Genomic DNA, 12,981 nt, shown 5'->3' on the forward strand with positions numbered 1-12,981 from the left:
TGTTACATTGTTAAGTGTGATAGTTTCATTGTGTTAGTTGGAGAATGGCCTAGACTTGGATTACTGAAGATCAGTTGTTGGCAGATTGTCTGGTGAGGGTCCTCTTCCTGGTTTACAGATAACTACCTTCTTGCTGTATCCACACAGGGCAGGGAGAGAGAGCTCTGGTGTGGTCTTAGAAGGACACTAATCCCAACATGATAGCTCCACCTTCATGACCTCATCTAAATCTATCACCTCCCAAAAAAAACCCACTTCCAAATACCTTCACATTGGGTTAGAGTTTCAACCTATAAACTTGGAGGAACACAACTATTCAGTCCATAGCAATAATTATACACCAACAGTAAGAATGTAATCATGGTGGTGCAGCAGTCCCCCCATCTCAGAACCATGAATGTGATCCACATGTGCAGTAATCAGCATGACCACTGATCCATATTCCATGGTGTCTGTAGTAGAAGGCATTCCATTTTTTAAATGTATAAATTGTGAGTGGTCAATAAAGTTGGTCACTCCATGGAATTTATTAATGATCTCCATGGAATAATTTGGGATATGCCAATGAATGGGAAAGACCTATTTGTAACAAGAAAATACCTCCTTCAAAGATCATGACTGAGAAAATAAATTTCATTGGTGTGTAAGACCAGTATGACAACATTTATTCAAACACATTGAAGGAAGGACAGAAAATTTTAATAGAGTGTTTGTGGGCCATTTATTACATCTTGTAAAGTTATAGATACAGTATCAGAGGTACTCTGAATCTACATTAAAAGGATGATAAACCTAAAGCTGAAGAAAATGTTTCAACTGGATCAAGTGATATCAGTTGTAGAGAAATTGTTTAAATATTCTTCACTAAGTGTGTTTCTATGTGTATTAGAATTCTATTATTTCTGTAATAGATTTCCAGGAATTTAGCGACTGAGAACAACACCCAAATTGTCTCTTCACAGGTCAGTAGGTCAGAAATACAAAATCGAGGTGTAAGCTGTCCTAGTCTCTAAATTGACTCATGCTGTTGGCAGGATTCATTACCTTTTATGATTCCCATATGTCTGCTTACATCTTGAAAGCAAGCATCAGCAGATTGAATCCCTTCCTGTCTTAAAGCTCCTATTTCTTCCTGTTGTATCTATTTGACTTCTGTTTTTAAGGCTCTTATGATTACACTGGACCCACCTTAGTATGCCAGGGCAATCTCCTGTTTCAGTCAGTTAGGGCTCCTATATAACAAGAATACCACTGGTGGCTTAAACAATGAAGACTTGTTCTTTATCATTCTAGAGGATGGAATTCCAGGATCAGGATGCTGGCTGACTCAGTGTCTGACGAGATAACTTGTCCTGGTTCACGGATGGTCCTCTATTCGCTGTGTCCTCATGTGGTCGTGAGAGAGAGGAAGCAAGCTCTCTCCTGTAGCTTATAGTATAAGATTAATGATCCCATTCATGAGGGACCACCTGACCAATCACCATGACATAATCACATCCAAAGATCCCAACTCCTAATGCCATCACATTAGGGGTTAGGATTTCAAGGCGTGTATTTTGAGGGACGCAAGCATTCAATCCACAATATAGCACTAGGGTTAGTAACCTTCACTAAACTTCAAAGCCCTGCTTACCCTCTAAGGTAACGTAGCCAAGACTGTAACCCCGGGAATGAAGCTCTGCCCACTTCATGATGAGACCAGTCGATTTTCTGCAATGAAAAAATATTTTTAAATTGTTATATTGACAAACTTATGACCAGACATTACCATTTGGGATGGTTTCATACAAAGGAAAAACATTACTTACAATATTTCAGTTCTGATTTGTTATATTCCATTTCTTCTATAAAGTATATATTCCATTTCAGAAATATTAAGGTAGATAAAGGAATTTTTATAGTGAGTCTTGGGCCATAAAACTTCTTTAAGATATAAGCATTTGGAAAAGGTCAAGCCTTTTGCCAACACTGAATGCCCAGGACTGGTAAACAGGCTCTCCTGCCAGAGGCACCATAGAGAGATAGTGATGGAGTGTTGTCACTCAGCATGCTACCAGTGGTCCTACAGGATGGAAAATGTAAATGTTTTCTGGGGGTATTTTCTGTGAGCAAGGTTTCTGTCTCTTGGGCTCGATGTGAATCAGTCCATGAGTAAGTTGTGATTCCGTGTGAATGAGGGCAGGACTGAGTGGAGGAATGGAAGAGTGACCTCCAATCTGAACCTGCCTCATCCTTTCCCTTAATCTCACCCTGCCTCACACCCCACCTCTTCCCTGCCCAACCCCACCAGTGACCTCCGTTCCACCGCCACCCCGCCCCTAGGTCTGTGAACACTCCTTGATCCAGCACCATCACTCCAACGCCTGGCCCTGCGCCTGGCCCTCCCACCGCCACCTCCACGGTCCTCCTCCACTGTGCAGCCGCTTTCATTCTGTCCCTTTGTCAGCTCTCCCTCTCAAGCTCCCAGGGACATCAGCCCACTACTCCTCATCTTGCATCACCTCCACTTCCTTTCCCTCCTGAAACTATACTGGCCCTCATTTCAGTGAATTCAGCTCAGTTCACATGTCTTCCTGGCCTCTCCCTCAAAATCACAGCCCTCAGACTCTGGTGCTATCAGCTCCTGTGTTCAAAATTCAAACAACCACAACTGCCCTTTTTCTCTGGTTTTTTTAGCCTCTTCCAGACCACTACAGTCTTCAGCTGACTTCATCTCCTACAATCATTTTCCTCCCTAAGCCCATTACTTCCCCGCCCCCTGCAAGGTTCCAGTTCCCCTTTCTACCCTCCGATACTGTCCTGGACCACTGGCTACCTGCAGGGTATCCATAACCACCAATATACTGCAGTATATTTGTTCTGCTTATTAATGCTGTCTTGACCCAGTGTTAAGGCCAGGCCACGTGTTGGCCATATCCCCTCCTCTAGCAGCTGCTCAAGTCCACACCCAAAACACTTCCCCGGGTGGGCTTTCACACTAAACTACAAGCCGCCCACCCATACTGCTCCGGGGCCAGGTGCCAGAAAACTGGGTGAAACCGCTGTGCCCCAGAGCCCACAAAATCAGCAAAGGAACCAATGCACAGGGCACCAATGAACCCAACCAGCCTCTCTCCACTTGCCTCATATGCGTCAGCTACCACGACAGCTCTTGCTTGCTTTAACCTGCCTCTTCGTGCACTTCCCTGTGTAGTCTGCATCCTCCTCTGGTTAGAGCTGTCAGTCATAGAGTCAGCCTTACCTGTATCCAAGTGTTAGTGTGTTATGTGTTGCCATTAGAAGAACTCTTAACTCTACAAAATGTTTACCCCTCAGCACCGCCACCATGTTCTTTGACTCTCTGTGGACGTGAATTCTTTTGAGACTCCCAGGCTTCCCTGACCTTTCCTCAAGGCTCCTCACTGTCCCCCTCCCCATTATCCCCTTTGTTCCCATGACAGCTATAGCACGCGTTCCCCTGAAGCCTGATATGAGATCTACCCTTAAGTTCTTGGCACACTTAGCCTCTGTGTCCCGTTAAACCCTGGTTTGGACTTCAGACACACTGCAGCCTTTACCCCACTGTGCATTTTACTCCTGTACCATCTCTTCTGCACCCTTTCCCCCCAGAGCCCCATCCTCTCCGTGACCTCATCCTATCCCTGGGCCCCCTTCCCCTGCCCTCTGTCTTATCCCTCTCTTTCCATCACACCCGTTCCTGCTGAGACCCATGCACACCCCAGCGTTCTCACCACACCGCCCACCTAAAGTGGCAAAGCTCTCAACACTTTTTGAATGGTGAAAAAAATAATGATCCTTGTGGACTTTTGCAGATTGGAGGAAGATAAAGAGCACACATCTCTGCCCCTTTGTCGCTTTCACAGACTTGGAAAGATGTACAGTTTTCCGTAGGTGAACTCATGATGAAATACCAACCTGTCCAGTAACTATGTGAGTGATTATGTGACAGTGAAGGAGGGCTGTGTCACTTTACGTAAGTGTGCATTGTGAGTGTGTAATAATGTGGGTGTGTTAGTGCACTGTTGATTGTGTACATGTATGTTTGTGTTTGAGTAGAGAGTGTGGATTCTATGTGCGCGTGTAAGTCAGACTGTGTAAATGTACGTGTGTATATGTGAACTTGCATATGTGTTGTCCCCCATATGGCTCTGTCCTCTAACTTGGATATAAAACGTGTGTGTATAAAAGAATTAGCCTAACACAAAGTGAGGTCAGAAAAAGAGGGAGAGAAATAAATCAGTAGGATAATGTGGAAGTGTATGTAATCGTCTTGTAGGAAGAATTCAGTGTTTCATTAAATCTACCCTGCCTCACACTGGCTCTTCAAATGTTATGCATACTCTAAGATACTACCTGTTACTGTAGATGCTATAGTAAAGGTAGGTGCTCAAACAAATGCACTCATTTTGCTGAAAGGGAGCTTTGGCCAGAGACCGGGAGGTGTCCTGTGTAGAGGAGAACTTACCTCATCCAGCGTGAGGGCTGGACTTCACCCTAGGCTACCCTGCCCCATGCATCTCTTCCTTTGTCCGATGTTCATCTGCATCCTTTCCCTGTAATAATGCAAACAGTGAGTAGAACGCATTTCTGTTTGTTCTGTGATTCCATCTAGAGAATTATATAAACGGAGTATGTTTAGGGGAACAGCCAGCCTGCAGTTGGTGTCAGAAATGGGCGTGCTCTTGTGTGGCCTCTGCTCCGTCTAACATCCCAGTTGGACTAAAAACTCTCACAAGGGGAACGGATAGTGGAACTCATTCACACGGTGGACTTCTCTGTTGGAGAATCCAGAGGAATGATTTTGGCTCTTAAATCTTATGTCTTCAGTAATGTCATAGTCAATGTGTGCTTAATGAAATTTCATTAAAAGAAAGCGTAAAGACCTCTGTTAGCCATTCAGTGCTGCTGAACGGAGAATGTAGCATTGGCTTCTCTGATAGTTAAAGGCAGGAAGCGTCTGTTACACCATCTGATCCTGGGGCTTTGCTTTATGAGAGGTGCTTCTATAAACACCACTTTGTCTTCTGTGAACATTTCTGTCTGCACTTCGTGCCACTGGTGACCTCAGTATCAGTAAAGTACAGCATCCTAGAAAACTTCCATGTCATCATTTCCAAACTGATTTGCATTTAGTTACAGAAACGAGTCTAGTGATTTCTAATGCGTAAATCGGTACCAGGGACTCTGTCCGAATCCATGTATCTGCTGAATACTTAAATAATGATGCAGCTTGGGAGTCTAGAAATAAGGGATGAACTAGCTATTGAGTGGGAGAACTCAGGGAATCAGGAAATCCTGCGAGACACACGTAACTTGCTGCTAGTCACTCACGTGTCAGACAGCAACAGTATTCCTCCATATGTGACCCTGTCTGCCATCGGGGACCATGAATAATTATGAGCCTCTCCCAGACACATCAGTGATCTCTCTGGAGATAATCACAAGGAACTTGTCATTGGTTTTGGGGATTAGCCACTTGGAAAAAGTTTTTCAGAAACATTATTAGCTCCTCAAGCCCACACTGTCATTGCCACTACAAGTGAAACGATAATTGCAGCTGCCAGGGAAGGTGAGGTCACGATCACAAACCTACATCTTGGGCACTGGCTGCCTCCCTCCACGCACACGCTGACCGTCGTGACTCTCACACTGAACCCACCATCTTGGCAAAGAGAAGGGATTGGGTGAGTGTTCTGTTTCAGTCTGAGAGGCAGAGTCTGGGAGAAAGGACGTCTAAGTAAGTCAGTGTCTGAAAAGGGGGTTGGTGGGTAGAGCAGGAGCAGACCCAGTGGCAAAGCAAGACAGGGAGGCAGAGTGATTCCTCAGGTATGAACTTAAGTAGAGAGAGATCAGGATCCCAGACCCTGTGCCAAACCTGACGGCTCCTAAAGCAGTTTCATGAACCCCTGAACCCGCACTGTGGACGAGTAATGTGAACAGCCCCAGTGATAATGAGGGATCATTCTCAAAGAGGTTAAGGGTCATAGTTTTAAGGTCAGTCTGCTATAACATTACCTTTCGGAAATCCTAGATCAATTTTAAATTTGTACTAGAAGTGTAATTGTAGTTCCTTTATGCTTTTAATAAAGAGTAGCATAGAAAAGTAATCATTTTCTAATCCTCTACCAGAAACCATAAATATGAATTTGTCTGAGGAATAGAGAAAATTTTTAATCTAACTCTGGGTATATAACGTGCTTACTGGAGACAGTAACTGTGTCTTCGAAATATTTGAGGCTCTATGACTATGATGAGATTGCTTTCCCTCTTTTTTTAATGTATTTTCTTTTTTTAATTTTTTGTTGTTGTTGGAGGGAGGTAATTAGGTTTATTTGTTTATTTTTAGAGGAGGTACTGGGGATTGAACCCAGGACCTTGTGCCTGCTAAGCACGCGCTCTACTGCTTGAGCTACACCCTCCTCGCTTTGCTTTCCCTCTTGAAGTTAAAGAAGCAACATTTAAGGGAAAAGCAACTTTATAATTATGAGTTTTAGAATACAGTTTTTAGGACCAAATGTATCTTGTCTTATGTTGTCTGGTTTAATAATATTCTGACATCAATTCCAGGCACGCAGCTTGTTTCTTTATGATTTCACTTACATAACACACAAAATTCAATATTCTCCAGAGTGTATTTTTACATGTGTCTTGTATGTTAATATTATTCACAAATCTTGTATATTGTTACTAGTCTCACTTAACATAGGTATTAATAACTACCTAAGCATTTGGACCAAAAAATTAATAACTTCATTTCTATTCTATACTCTTTTATCATATATTAGTATTTCATGGATCATAGTTTAGTAAACAAGATAATATCTTCCAAATATGTATTTGAGAGAGACCTTTCTGAATGTTTTCCTGGTATGACAGCAATGAGCCTTTCTGTTGTAAAACTTACATTGAGCGAAGCTTGCATTGATTAAATCCAATTTGGACATTCCTATAGAATTAGCCTTAATTACTGCCTATATACTTTATTACAATCTCTAAAACTTCATTCATAAGGGAACTATGTTCAACATCTTGTGTAATAACCTTTAATAAAGAATATGAAATTGAATATATGTATGTATATGCATGACTGGGACACTGTGCTGTACACCAGGGACTGACACGTTGTAATTGACTGTACTTCAATTTAAAAAAAACTTCACTCATAGATGATATTGATCTACAGAATAAATACTTAAACAAATATGGAAACTTTTTACAACCAAATTATAAAATAAAATATTAGCGATATGAAATAAAACATAAAAGGATAACAAACAAAACTAAACTTAAGATTCGATTATTCAGAAACACAGCTGAAGTGCTTGGCTGGTGTGTTACAGTGGTCAGGGCACTTGTCTTGGATATCAGCCTACCAGTTTATATCACCACTCAGCCACTAACCAGCATGTAAACTTGGACAGATCACTGAGCCTCTCTGTACCTAAGGTCTCCTTATCTCTGCAGTGAAATTGATGCCAGTGCTCACCTCATGCAAGTATGAAAATTAAAGAAGACACTATACTATGGCACTGCAGCAGTGATTCATACATTGCAGGGTTATGTAAAGCTTACACGTTCCACTCTAGGAAGCCTCTTAGCAAAGCAAAGCCTGAAAGTAAATATTTTCCAGAGAGTATATTGGATTTCAGTTGATATGATCCCTGTAGCCCCAGTCACATGCCTCAGAAGAGTCCTCTGATTGTGAAGACGAGTACCAGTCACTGGCTATTGGCAGAATGGCCTCCAGGGATCTGGCAAGAGGAATGGTCTGTTTATTTGAGAGTATAGTTGGAGTCTTGGGCGTTTTCCCTTTTTAACTTTATCTCCTCTACTGCAATGAATGCAGGTGGAGGTTCATAGATTCAGTCCTCAAGCACAGGGTTGTTACTTCTTGGTCATCCCCTTTAAAGGCGTCCCTAAGACAATGGCAGCCTGTAGATAAAGCATTTCTTCAGTGATACATTCATGCAGATTTGTGCTACACCCTTGGGTATTTGTTTCCTTACAGAGCTGGAAGGGTGTGTCCAGCGGCACCACCTGCCCCTTGAGTGTCTTAAGCCATGACGAACAGCCCCAGGAAATCCAGGTGGGTGGAACTGAATGTAAAAGCGCCCAGGGATTTGGGGGTTTCATGTTCTTCTGCTGGAGCCTGTACACCCTGGTATGTATCACTTTCTAATGTATATGATTGCAAAGTCAGCACAGAACCAAGACTTAGGGTGCTGCTCTGCTGAATTTCATGACAAAACCAGTGACTCGCTGTATGCAGCAGTGTTACCGTTGTCTGATGTTCTCACTGTTGGGCTCATGACCCGGGCCTGTGGCTCCCTGGGTTTTTCCTATACAGCCACATTCACAGGCCACACACGTTCACAGAAACAACTTTCCTGAGCTCCCTCCACATTTTTTGATGATTTATTTTTTTTAATTAAAGACATATTCACAGGTTAAAAGTACACAGCTCAGTGGAATTTCAGGAATGATTGCACCTCTGGAAGCAGCTAGATTGAGAAATAGAATGTCGGTTCCCTAGAAACCCTCTTGTGCTCCTTCTAAGTCACTATTTCCACGGCTGTAGTTTTGTCGGTTATATTTGTAGGCCTGGATTATTGGGCATAGGTTTAAAACTGTTCTGGGGGGAGGGTAGAGCTCAGTGGCAGAGCGCATGTTCAGCATGCACAAGGTCCTGGGTTCAATCCCCCAGTGCCTCCATTCAAAATAAATAAGTAAACCAACTACTTCCCCCCAAAAAAAGAAAACAAAACAAAAAAATATTTTTAAAGATTAGATCACTTTGCCTGTTTTGGACTTCACATAATGGCATCAGACAGCATCATCTCTTTCATTTGGACTCTCTTCTCCATTCCATTAGATGTTTGTGAATTTATCTGTATTGTTTCATATTATTGTTGTCACTCATTAGCATTGCTATTTAGGACTCCACTGTGTGAACATCAAAGGATTAATTGATTCATTCTACTGTTAATGGGTAGGTGGGTAGTTTAGAAGTAGGAATTATTAATGAGTAGGTTCACATATAAATTCTGTAACTAGTCTTGGGTGATACATGTACCAATTTCTGTTGAGTGTATTTGCATGAGTGGAATTGTTGAAACATAGGATTATATCTGGTCTGCTAAATAGATACCACAGTTTTCAAAAATGTCCCTATCAATTTCAACACCCACCATCAATGGATGAGGTTCTTGGTTGATCCACAGCTTTGCCAAAACGTGGCATTTCTGTCATTTCCCTTTTAGATTTCTTGATGGTGTTTGATGCTATATTTTAATTGTCCTGATTAGCAAGGACATGGAATATTTTTCTACATGTATTATCCATTGAATAACTTCTTTCTTGATGTTTCTGTTAGAAGAGTTTGTCCACTGTTTATTCTATTTTGTGGTCTTTAGGAGATGTTTGTATGGTTACAAGTCCTATCTGTGTGTGTGTGTGTGTGTGTGTGCATGTGGATGGATGAGCATCAGTCTTAACTTTGATATATGCAAAAGGTACTGCACCATTTCTATCTTTTGTACTCTTTAGGGTATATTTTTAATTGTAAGACCCTAGAAATACTCTCTGTCCTTTTTTCTTTAAAAATACATTATTTTAAAACTTAGAAATGGAATTAAGGATTGATTTATTTTATGATATGGACAGTGACTGAGACTTTTTTCCTCCAATAAGGAGAGCAAGTTTCAGTTTATTCTGTGTGTGTGTGTGTGTGTGTAGGGGAGGTAATTAGGTTTATTTATTTATTATTATTTTTAGTGGAGATACTAAGGGTTGAGCCCAGGACCTCATGCATGCTGAGCACACACTACCACTCTACCCTCACCCCCTCAGCCTATTCTTAAAATGTTGTTTTATGCTTTCTTTCAGTTTACCGTCACTCATTGCTTCTCCCAGGTTACGACCACTTCGTTCTTCCTGCTGACTCTTCCATAATATATCGATTATCTCTTCATCTCTTCCTGTCTCGTGAAGCCTTGGCAATCAAACAAAAGCACACAAGGAAACTTACTCTTGGTGTCAAAAATTTAAATGAACCATTTTGCTCAGAGGAATCATTGTTGCTATAATTTAAAGAAAAATGTCTTGAATGATGGAATAACCTCCAGAGAATTGGCAATAGGAATAACCTTCTTTTTGCAGACTATGGTTGGAATTTGGGGCAATTTCTCCTCTCTTTTCCACACTCAGTACAGGTTGAGGGCCACAGGTTTGATTTGTAAGCACCTGACTATAGCCAACTCCTTGGTCATTCTCTCTAATGGAGTCCCCCAGGTAATGACAGCTTTGGGCTTGAAACAATTTTTCAATGACTTTGCATGCAAACTTCTTTTGTATCTTCAGAGAATGGTCAAGGGTATGTCCATGGGGAGCACTTGCCTCTTGTGTGTCTTCCAGACCATTACAGTCAGCCCCGTGAACTCCTGTTGGAAGGATCTTAAAGTCAAAGCCCCAAAGTACATTGGCTTCTTCATTTCCCTCTGCTGGATCCAGTTCACATTTGTAAATTTGATTTTTCCTATGTATAGTTCTGGCAAATGGAACAGCACAAACATCACAAAGAAAACATACATGGGGTACTGTGTTACCATAGGTGATGAGAAAATCATAGGCTCATTATATGCAGCATGGATAGTGTTCCCTGAAGTTTCATTTTCTGTGCTCATTGTCTGGGCCAGTGGCTCCATGGTTTTCACCCTGTACAGGCACAGCCAGAGAGTCCAGTACCTTCACAGGACTAACAGGACTCCCAGATCCTCGGCTAAGGCCAAAGCAACCCACAGCATCCTCGTCCTGGCCAGCACCTTCATATGTTTTCACACTCTTTCCTCCATCTGCCACATTCCTCTAGCTTTTTTGCATGATCCCAGTTGGTGGTTGGTGAATACTGCTGCCCTAAGTTCTATGTGTTTTCCATCTATCAGCCCCTTTCTGCTCATGAGTCGTGCCTCAATGTATCCAGGCTCAGCTTTCTGTGGAGAAAAAACTCAAAAATCCTCTAATCATTTCAGAAAAGTGTAAATTGTATGTTTTTGCTAAACGTTCAGAAGTTTATTTACTCATCACACTCAAAAACTCAATATAGAATCTATAGAGAAGCCACGTGGCTTTCTATGGTAGAAGCTAATAGTGTTGGCATTTCATCATTGGTTGAATATGGTACCTACGTGGGGTCAGTGAAGGTGAATAAACAGCATTGCCCAGTTCTGATGCCTTGACTCCTGATGACAGTTCTAATCAAATCTGCTTGAAGCATGGCAGATGACTGGATTAAGAAGATGTGGTATATATCTACAATGGAATACTACTCTGCCATAAAAAAGAATGAAATAATGCCATTTGTAGCAACATGGATTGACCTAGAGATTATCATACTAAGTGAAGTAAGCCAGGTAGAGAATGAAAAATAACATATGATATCACTTACATGTGGAATCTTTTAAGATGACACAAATGAACTTATTTACAAGACAGAAACAGACTCAAAAACATAGAAAACAAACTTAACGGTTACCAGGGGGGAAAGGGTGGGGGTGTGGTTGAGGGATAAATTGGGAGTTCAGGATTTGCAGAAACTAAGTACTATATATAAAATAGATTAACCACAAGTTCCTACTGTTTAGCACAGGGAACTATATTCAACATCTTGTAATAACCTATAATGAAAAAGTATATGAAAGGAATATATATTTATGTGTAACTGAATACTATGCTGTGCACCAGAAACTAACACAACATTGTAAATCAACTATACATCAATAAAAAATAAAATAAACTTAAAAAGCAGGGGATGTGGGTGGGTATAGCTCAATGATAGAACACATGCTTTGCATGCATGAGATCCTGGGTTCAGTCCCCAGTACCTCCATTAAATAAATAAATAAACAAATAAATAAATCTAATTACCCCCCCTAAAAAGATGTGGCATATGGAAATGTTAGCTCTCTTGATTGTGGTGGTGGTTTCATAGGTGTATACGTCTATCAAAATTCATCCAGTTTAACAGCTATTTTTAAATTAAAAATAAATAAATACTAATTGTTATCTTAAGCTAAAAAATTCATCAAATTGTACATCTGAAATATGCGTAGTTTACTCTACTGGAGTTATACCACAATAAAGGTGTTATAAATAAATACATACATACATAAATCCTCCCCAAAAAAGATGTGGTATATATAAACAATGGAATATTAGCCATAAAAAAGAATGAATTCTGCAATTTGCAGCAACATGAGTAAACCTAGAGAATATTATGCTGAGTGAGATAAGTCAGAGAAAGACAAAAACTGTGTGATATCACTTATATGTGAAATCTAAAAAACATTGTAAATGAATGTATATGCAAAACAGAAAGAGGCTCACAGATATAGAAAACAAACTTCTGATTACCAAAGGGCAGAAGGAAGAGGGGACAAAATAGGGGTATACGATTAAAAGATACAAACTACTATGTATAAAATAGATAAGTGACAAGAATATAGTGTGTAGCATAGGGAAATGTAGCCATTATCTTGTAATAACCTAAAATAGAGTTTAATCAGCAAAAGTATTGAATCACTCTGCTGTACACATGAAACTAATATAATGTCATCAACTATATTTTAATTTTAAAAAGAATGGATGCCAGAGCTAACGATTATTGTGGCAATGATGATAATAAAAGGAGAATTGGAGATGATTTTAATGTAAAATAGGCATTGTGCTCCCTAAGTCTCCGTGTTAGATTTGTGGGGTATCAGAAGGTCTCCTCACTCCACCTTGCTAGAGCCACCATTTTTTTCATTGAAGTGTAGTCAGTTTACCGTGTTGTGTCACTTTCTGGTGCACAGCATCATGTGTCAGTCATACATGAACATCCACATACTCTTTTTCATACTCTATTTCATTATAGGTTACTACAAGATATTGAATATAGTTCCCTATGCTATACAGTATAAACCTGTTGTTTATCTATTTTATATA

The 12,981-nt window shown here is 40.7% G+C and overlaps 1 protein-coding gene across 1 annotated transcript in view; it reads left to right on the top strand.

Annotated features, from left to right (window-relative positions):
- LOC105092002 (vomeronasal type-1 receptor 4) overlaps window positions 1–12,981 on the top strand; it is a 104,200-nt gene that overhangs the window by 72,112 nt on the left and 19,107 nt on the right. Inside the window, exon 4 of the mRNA XM_064489845.1 lies at window positions 8,009–8,086. Coding sequence (XP_064345915.1) covers window positions 8,009–8,086 — 78 coding nt within the window. The remainder of the gene's footprint in view (window positions 1–8,008; window positions 8,087–12,981) is intronic.

Source organism: Camelus dromedarius, chromosome 9 (assembly GCF_036321535.1).
Source record: "Camelus dromedarius isolate mCamDro1 chromosome 9, mCamDro1.pat, whole genome shotgun sequence".
Lineage (NCBI taxonomy): Eukaryota > Metazoa > Chordata > Mammalia > Artiodactyla > Camelidae > Camelus > Camelus dromedarius.